Genomic DNA, 8,902 nt, shown 5'->3' on the forward strand with positions numbered 1-8,902 from the left:
GAGTTAGGCGAGTCGGTGGGTCTTGGAGGCAGCCGTGACCTCCGGGTGAGTTCCAATGGATTACAGAGTGTTACAGCCGAGAGACATCGGGACCAGGGCCAGCACCTTGCTGGTGGGCTGCTTCTGCCTCGGTTTGCGCGAGTGCATCACGCCTGGATGGACTGCGCTGGCCTCAGCTTCCCAGGTCGCACCTGGGGATGACGTAGCCGCTGTGCTTGCCCAAAATAGCAAGCTCCGCCCCCATCTCCCAGCAGCCCCTGCCGTCGCCCTCCCCTCGGTGTGACGGGTGGAGCCGGTCTTCTCCCAGTCTCTAGTAGTTTCCGTGCAGCTGACGCATGCTTGTCGCACAGCTGGGCCGGGTGCGTCCTACGCAGCAGCCGCGAGCCGTGCCGCCCGTGCCAGACGGTTCCCGGCGGGGGGCTGGGGCGGGATTCCGGCACCAAGGTGCTGCCGGGCCCGCGTAAGGCGGGGGCCCGACCCAGGGTGCTGAATTTAGGGGGCTCTGATAGGACTCCCCGGGCCTGCGCATCCAGACAGCCCTGGGCACCGGCTTGCGGGGGCAGATAAAGCTGCGGAAGGAGTCTCGCTGCCGGCTGCAAGCACCGCCCCGCGGGCTCTGCCACCACCTCCGAGAGCCTCCCTCCCCCGGGGGTCTCCGCCATAGGGAGGGGCTGCTGGTACCCTTTGCCTGACTCCTTCTTTCCTGCAGCCCGGAGAGGCCTGCCTGACGACTGACGGGTTGCCATGGCATCCTACTACGAGATTCTAGATGTGCCTCGAAGTGCATCCGCTGATGACATCAAGAAGGCGTAAGTGCCTCCGCTGTGCATCAGAAAACCTCCCACTCCCTGCCCCACCCCCCACCCCCAGTGCCATGGGGCCTTTCAGAGTGATACCTGCAGGAGTAGAATAAAAGGAGGAAGTTCAGAGAAAGACCAAGTCGTGCTGGAAGCTACACTGTGGGTCCTTCTCCAGTGCCTCTCTTCCGTCCCTTCCACTCCCCTCCTCTAGATGTGGGCTTTCTCCACATGCAGCTCAAAGATGCCCAGATTCTAGGAGGAGGGTCAGTGTTCTTTTATCCTCTGTGCTGGTCCAGTTAGGGTCAGGGCATTCTCACTCTGGCATTAATATCTGCTCATCATGTGGTTCCAGCCCTGGCACAGAAGGGAGAGAGAAGAGCTCCATGAAAAGATGGCAACAGAGCAGCCTCTGCAGCTGGGGTGGGCTGGGGTACAAGCTGTGAAAGGACAGTGGTGGGCTAAGGGAGAATGGATGGGTGCTTCAGTTCCCTGGTGGGAAGAGCCTGACCCTCCCCTTGCACCCACTTCTTGCAGGTATCGTCGGAAGGCTCTACAGTGGCACCCAGACAAGAACCCGGATAATAAAGAGTTTGCTGAAAAGAAATTTAAGGAGGTGGCTGAGGCCTATGAAGTGCTGTCTGACAGTAAGGCCCTGGGTCAGGACAGGGCCCAGCACATCCTCTCTCTCTACTCATGCCCATCAGATTCCTTCCCAAAGCCATCCCTCTGCCACCTGCCTCCATTTTTCAAACTTGGCATTTAAGTGCCCCCTTCCATAGGAAGAGCTTTGTCTCCTCCCTACTCTCTAGAGAGTGGCATGGGTCCTGACCAGGGAAGGGAGCAGGGCAGGTGACCAATGTATTTGAGCCTCCTCCGTGCCAGGCCTTGATAATTTCCATGGGTCCTCTCAGGCAACCTGTGAGGCAGGTTTTCTTACTCCCATTTCATAGGCAAGGAGGCTGAGAGAGGTGAAAAAACTTGCTCAGGGTCTCACAGAGCTGGAATGAGTCCAGGTGTGCCTTTTATGTTTTATTCTGTGGTGCTGGGGATAAAACATGCTAGGCAAGTGCTCAACAATTGAGCTACACTCCTGACCCTGAATCTGTCTTTTATTCATTCATTTGAAAACTATTGATTAGAATTTTACAGTGACAGGCACTAATTGGGTACTGGGGCGGACAAGCAGGCATTGCCCTTGTCCTGAGGTCAGCAAAGATAGATAATAATCACAGAGTTGTAGCTTGTGAAGAGCATTTTGAAGGAGAGTAGCAGGGTGCTGTGGTAGGGAATAATGGGCACCTGGTTTGTTATGGTGGTCTCAGAAGGTCTCTCTAAGGAATTGACATTCAGGCTAAGTTCTGACTAATAATTACATAGTGATAATTAGCTGATATTTATTTTTTGCATTGCTGAAGATTGAACCCAGGGTGCTAGGCAAGCGCTGTACCACTGAGCTAAACCCCCAGCTCCTACCCAACATTTATTGAGCGCTCATTATGTGTCAAACATGGTGCTAAGCAGTTTACATAAATTATTTCATTTAATCCTTGCAATAGCCCTAGGAGGTAGTTGCTATTGTCCATTTTACAGATGAGGTACCAGCTGTGCCAAGGGCTAAACCCATAGCCTGTGTGCCCTGAACACCCTCCTGCACTCTGCTCCCCAAAACTTCAGTCTCTGGGCAATCTTTTGAGGGCTATGCTAGCCTGGAAGGGTGGGCCATCATCCCAGAGGGAGGGAGAAGTAATCAGGTCTCTTTTTTCAGAGCATAAGCGGGAGATCTACGACCGCTATGGCCGGGAAGGGCTGACTGGGGCAGGTAGGCGGGACCTGGGGATGGAAGTGGGTCAGGGAGGAAGGGGGAGGGCAGACTCCTGCCATGAAAAGCTTTCTGTGAGGCTCCTGGCCATGCCATTGGTGGCATCTTTGTCTTGAGGTGAGACACACACCCTAAGCTTCCCTCTCATGCTGTGTCTCCTCCAGCATCTGGTCCCTCTCGGGCAGAAAGTGGTGGTGGTGGGCCTGGTTTCACCTTTACCTTCCGAAGTCCTGAAGAAGTCTTCCGTGAGTTCTTCGGGAGTGGAGACCCTTTTGCAGAACTTTTTGGTGAGTGGACCCAGATGTGCTCAGAATGACTCAGCTTCCCCTTTCAGGCCTGATCTCTGTCAGCTGGGAGGCCCTTAGGCAAGAGGCTGAGAGACAAGCTGAATTCCACAGGCAAAAGATCTTATGCAGTGGGTGTGTGTCCAGTGAGAGCTGGGACAGAACCTTACACATGCCAGAACTCACGTGACCCACTAGTGACACTTTACAGACTGGTCTTACTAAATGACAACAACAGTAACACATTGTTAGACTTCCACAATAACAGCCATGAGAGCAAGACTCAAAGCATCATGTGACAATAATAGTAGCATTACCCATAACAACATATACTAGGTTTTGAAAGATTAATGTCAAGTATTTTACATCCCCAGTTCTCTTCTGAACCACCTTAGAGGTAATTTTAATCCCCATTTAAAGATGTATAAACTAAAAATAAAGAAATAAAAATTTATAAACTGAGGCACAGATAGCTTGTTTAAAGAGTCACACAGCAAATGGCAAAAGCCAGGACTCCCTGCTGTTCCTGCCTATCATCACATCATCCTTAATTGCCTATGTGGAAGGAGCCATCTGCCCTTCCTTTTATGTTTCTCCCTTCCTTCTTTCCTTTCTTCCTTCATTCCTCCCAGAACTGGTTGTTCTGGAAGGAACAAAGGAAGAACAGAACTAACCACTGAGGATTTTCATATACTACCTTCAAAAGGAACTTATTTTGTGAAGAAGTTCAGCCAAAAACAACAAAAAATCAGAAAAGTACCCAGTTGCTTAGCAGTTTGTATTTCTAGAGTTATAAGCTAAGTTCACACATTTTGGGGGGAAATCTGCTCCCTAGTAACGGTTGATCTGCTTTCTTGTTGCAGATGACCTGGGCCCCTTCTCAGAGCTTCAGAGTCGAGGCACTCGACACTCGGGCCCCTTCTTTACCTTCTCTTCTTCCTTCCCTGGGCATTCTGGTAAGTGTTGTCTCTTCGCACTTTTAGAAGCTCTGAGTCTTGGAATCTCTACCTCATCTTGTCACTTTTTTAAGCCTGTGCCCTGTATGTAGGGTCCTGCTTCTGGGCAGCTGTATGAGAGGCCTGAGGTCCTTGGCCTTTGGTGTTTTTGTGGCAGTCAGGGCATAGCCTCCCCTAACAGCTTCTCCTCTGCCTCCTTCATCCCAATGCCAGATTTCTCCTCCTCGTCTTTCTCCTTCAGCCCTGGGGCTGGTGCTTTTCGCTCTGTTTCCACATCCACCACTTTTGTCCAAGGACGCCGCATCACAACACGCAGGTGAGAGCTCCTTCTAGGGCCATGTGGGTGAGAGGTCTGAGATTGAGGGGTGGAGGTGAGAGCTGTGTACACCATAGAAAATCTGCCCTGTCTACTGTGGTGGCCAGAGTCTCTACCAGAATTGTGCTGTCTCCCACAGAATCATGGAGAATGGGCAGGAACGGGTAGAAGTGGAGGAGGACGGGCAGCTGAAGTCAGTCTCCATCAATGGTGAGGAGTGGCTCCACCACCCAGAACTTGCAGGAAGATCAGCTCAGCCCCTACAGCCCCCTCCCCATATGGCTCTTCTCTGAACTCCTGTGTGGGCTGGGCCCTAATGTCAGCCACAGGCCAGATTTTCAGGATCAGAGATGGCCATGAGAGGGGGAAAGAGTAAACAGATCTCAGTGATACAGCTAATCACTATCACATTAGTGGAGTGCCTTACATTTACAGAGCACTTTATAGTTTTAAAACATTAGCACATATCCAGTATCTCCTGTATTTTTTTAAAAAATATTTTTAGTTGTAGATGAACACAATACTTTTATTTCATTTGTAGTGCTGAGGATCAAACCTAGTGCTTCACACGTGCTTAGACAAGCACTATACCACTGAGCTACAACCCCAGCCCTCTCCTGTATTCTTAAAGCATCCATGAGAACAAGCAGAGCAGGTGGTATTTGCCTAATTTTATTTGAGGAGACCAAGTCACAGCATGGTTAATGACCCTGACTTTCAAGTAGCTCCTTGTGCAAGATTTCTTCCTATCAAGCAAGGGATAAAAGGAACCAGTAACCAAACTCTGGGTGCAGGATTCCCAGAGCAGACGCCACCAACCCTGCTCCCCTCCTCCCCATTGTAACCCCATGCTTGTTGTCTTAATTAATCACTGGAATGATTTGCATATGTAGGCTTGATTGCATTCCCATTGCATAGGTGAGAAAAGGGAGGCCCAGGGAAGTTTCATAACTTGCTCAAGGTGAGCCCTAGGGGCTGATGCATGGTGCCCAGTCCTCACTGAAGGGATGGGCCCCGAGTCTGGAGCCTCATGTTGGTGGTGACTCTTGCAGGTGTCCCAGATGACCTGGCCTTGGGCTTGGAGCTGAGCCGTCGGGAGCAGCAACAGTCAGTCACCTCCAGGTCGGGGGGCATGCAGGTCCGGCCAACCCCTGTATCACGTCCCTCTGAGAGTGACCTCTCTGAGGATGATGAGGACCTGCAGCTTGCCATGGCCTACAGTCTGTCAGAGATGGAAGCAGCTGGGCAGAAGCCGGCAGGTGGGCGGGGGGTGCAGCAACAACGGCAGGGGCAACCCAAGGTCCAGCACCAAGATCTGGGTGTGGGGGGGACCCCTGAGGGTGCAAAGGGTGAGGCAACCAAACGTAGCCCATCTCCAGAGGAGAAGGCCTCTCGCTGCCACATCCTTTGAACACCAGGCCCAGCCTGACTTGACTCAGGTCTTGACTTGAGGTCCGGCTGTCAGAGCTGAGTGGAGCATGGCCTGAGTTAAAGCAGCCCATGTCCCTCCACGTTTCCCTCCCAGGCCTGCTGCACTCTGGTGTTGTGGATTTGGAATTTATTTGCTCAGCCTGGGGCTGATAGGTCCCTGGGTGAAGCCCAGGGTCGGGGCATCAGGGCTGTGGAAGGGGCTGAGGATGAGCCCAGATGCACTTGCTGAATGGGGAGTTTCTGAGTGGCATTAGTAGTTTGGGTTGGGCCTTTTGTGCCCAGGTTTTCTGCCACCTGTGTTGCCAACTGTGTCAAGGAAGGAGGACTTGGCCTGGGGTGCTTTGAGCCGAGTTGGCAGCTACCCTGGGGAGCAGTGCAGACTGAGCAGCGGCTCTGCTCTATGTCCAGCTGCAGCCCCCGCTGGTTTCTGTGCAGTGTTGAGCTCTGACTGTCTCTGTGCTTCCCTTCTGTGCTGCTCTCCTTTCTCCTACTCTGCTTTCTGCAACTCCCTGCGGGCCACATCGCTTGCTTTCACTGCCGTCTGGCTAGGACTCCCTTCTTCTTCCCTCCCCGAGAAGCCTCAGTGTGCCCAGGAAGATGCTGGGGCCAGTGGGGCCATGAGGTCTTCTGGGGAGGCTAGCGGGGTGGGGCGGGAGCCTCTCAGCCATCCAGATTTGGAACCGGAGTCCACTCCTCCTCCCTTCCTCTTGCTGCCTCAGCCTGCCCCGGCCCTGGGACTAGGCAGAGGTGAGGCTGGCTAACCCTGGAGAGGTGGGGTAGGGCCAGGTGACCCGGGGGAGGCCTAGGTGGGGACTGGATCCCATACTACTTTCCCACCATGCATCAGGGCTCAGGGAAAGGCCACAGGGCCAGCCCAGGTGTGCATGCTTGGCTCCATCCTCCACAGCTTGCTGCTGACCCTCTCTCCTGTTACCCGCCCCCGCTCTCTCCCCAGATGTGTTCTGAGCTGGATGTCCAGGATCCACAGTCGCTGCACAGTTCCAACAGGACAGCATCCTCCCCCAAGCATTGGGAGGGGACACTCCATTCCTCTCCCTCACCCATCCTGAGTGTAGAACTGGGGCCTGGGTAGTGGGTGGGGGTCGGGTGGGAGGCATCAGTAGTCTTAGCCTGGGAACTCTCTAACCTGAGTGTTTGCTGCTGTCTCTTGGGGACTACTAGTCCTAGAATGCAGTGCACCTGACCACCTTCCTGCTCAACATAGCCAGGGGAGGTGGTGCGTGGTTACAGATCTGTGCTTCTTGGAGTATGTAGTTCTGGCGCTGGCCAGCTTGTCACTCGCTCTAGACTGGGAGATCTTGTCTTTTGATTTGTTCCTGGCAGGCTAGAATGTGGATGAAGGGGGAATGACCTGAGCCTCAGTTCCCCTGACACCTTGCTGGCCCCCGGGGTCGGAGTGGGCAGGTCAAGGACCTGCAATGTCTGAAAGAGGTTCTTTTTCTGCAGGCAGACTGGGGTCTGAGGAACAAGACAGGGGGGCAGCAGACTGAGGAAGCAGGGCATGGCCATGGAAGGCTGATGGGCGTGGGCTGGCAGAGCTTGGAAGGGGAGGCCACCCTAGCGGCATGTGACAGGAACTCCAGGCATGCTGCTGCTTGAATGGCTTTCTTTGGCCTCTGACCCTGCTACCCATTCTTTCTCTCCAACATCACAGACGAGCTGCCTCTCCTCCTCCCTGCCTGGGGAGCCCAAGGCTAGGGAGGGGACTGCTGGAGTGGGGTGTCATCAGCCCTTGTAGCACTGAGCCTCAGAGACCTATCAAAGCCAGCTGGGCTGAGCTCAAGACAGGAGGGAAACTGGAAGTCAATAAAGCTGTTTTGAGAGCTTGGTAGTATGCTGTGTTCCTTCTTTCCTAGGTGGCTCATGAGGAACCCTGTAGGACGAATGGGTGACACCTCAGGCCTCACCTCCTTTTTGCCCAAACAGCTGCAGGTGCAAGCCTTGCCAGTTGGCAGCAGAAGTCTCCTCCAGGTTGACCAAATTGCCCTCCCCAGTTTGTGGTGGGGCCCTGAGAAATGCTTACGTTCTTGGCCCTTTCCTCTTGAGGTCCCACAATCAGTTTTCCCCATGGTGGATATTCCTCTTACAAGGGAGCCACCCACCAATACTGCACAACACAGGCACAGTTAGGACCAGATTAAGTTAAGACTGGAAGCATGAGAGCCTCAGGAAGCCGAGGACTTTGGTGAAAACTTTAAGCCAGACCTCCAGGTCCCTTTACTAAGCCCCTCAGCAGGGTCCTTGCCTCACAGCAGAGGTGTGAGCCAGGGCGTCTAGAAGAGTAAGAGTCCTCCCATGCAGAACTCAGGCCCCAAGCCATCTGGGTCCAGGGAGCAGAGAGCTGGCTACCTTCCCCGTTCTCCAGCCATGGCACAAGCACCTTTGCATTGTGGTGCAGGGCAGTGTGACCTGCCTCCATGCATTCTGGGAGAGGCTCTTAGTTTTAACTTAAATAGCCGAAGGGCCTATGATGTATTTTCTTTTTTTTTTTCTTTTTTTTTTTTAAAAAAGAGAGAGAGAGAGAGAGAGAGAATTTTTAACATTTTATTTCTTAGTGTTCTGCGGACACAACATCTTTGTTGGTATGTGGTGCTGAGGATCGAACCCGGGCCGCACGCATGCCAGGCGAGCGCGCTACCGCTTGAGCCACATCCCCAGCCCTGATGTATTTTCTTAAAGAAGTAGCCTCTATCCTGAAAGAGTCTGCCAGAAGTTTGTGAAAGTGGCTGTTTTCCCTGCTTCCGCCCTGAGATGTTGAGCACATTGGGCTGCACCTTGGTAGAGTGGACGGACAGCAGGGGCCTGTGTTGTTCTGGCTGGTCCCTTCACTTCCCACTCTGGCAGATGGTATTTGCTCTGGGAGACTGAGCCTCTACATGGGTAAGTGGTCCTAACTCCTATGTGGCCCAGGCCTCAGGCTCTGTGTCCACCACCAAGGGCACCTCTTGGCACACAGGTGAGGACTGCTGGGAGAAGGAATGCCAGGAAGGAATGCCTCATAAGGGAGGTACCTGGAAGCTGGGGTGGGACAGAAAGGGAGAAGAATCCCCCCTCACCCCACCCCCCAGGTAGAGAGGTCTTCCTGGCACCACTGTCAGAGTTTGCTATAGAGTGACCTCCACAGGGCCTAACCTCAGTCCTGCACCATATGAAAGTTATTCCCCAGGACAAAGTGCACAAAACAGCTGCCCAGACTTGAGAGGGAAGGCAGCAGGGAGATCAAGCTGCTGGGTCTGGTCCTAACTCTACCACTTACAAGGATGTACCACCTGGGC

At 53.4% G+C, this 8,902-nt stretch overlaps 1 protein-coding gene across 2 annotated transcripts; it reads left to right on the forward strand.

Moving 5' to 3' along the window:
• Positions 1-265: 265 nt before the first annotated feature.
• Dnajb2 (DnaJ heat shock protein family (Hsp40) member B2) lies at positions 266-7,458 on the forward strand. Of its 2 annotated transcripts, XM_026390384.2 has the most exons (10): positions 266-359; positions 710-809; positions 1,335-1,444; positions 2,566-2,619; positions 2,784-2,906; positions 3,767-3,859; positions 4,073-4,175; positions 4,315-4,385; positions 5,228-5,434; positions 6,562-7,458. In XM_026390384.2, exons 2-10 carry the CDS (start codon positions 745-747, stop codon positions 6,570-6,572), a joined length of 837 nt encoding a protein of 278 aa, XP_026246169.2. In that variant the 5' UTR covers positions 266-359; positions 710-744; the 3' UTR covers positions 6,573-7,458. The 2 variants fall into 2 exon arrangements, with proteins under 2 accessions (XP_026246169.2, XP_026246168.2); XM_026390383.2 differs by having other exon boundaries at positions 5,228-7,458.
• The last annotated feature ends 1,444 nt before the right edge of the window (positions 7,459-8,902 follow it).

The sequence above is a fragment of the Urocitellus parryii genome, chromosome 1 (assembly GCF_045843805.1).
Source record: "Urocitellus parryii isolate mUroPar1 chromosome 1, mUroPar1.hap1, whole genome shotgun sequence".
In the NCBI taxonomy this organism is placed as follows: Eukaryota; Metazoa; Chordata; class Mammalia; order Rodentia; family Sciuridae; genus Urocitellus; species Urocitellus parryii.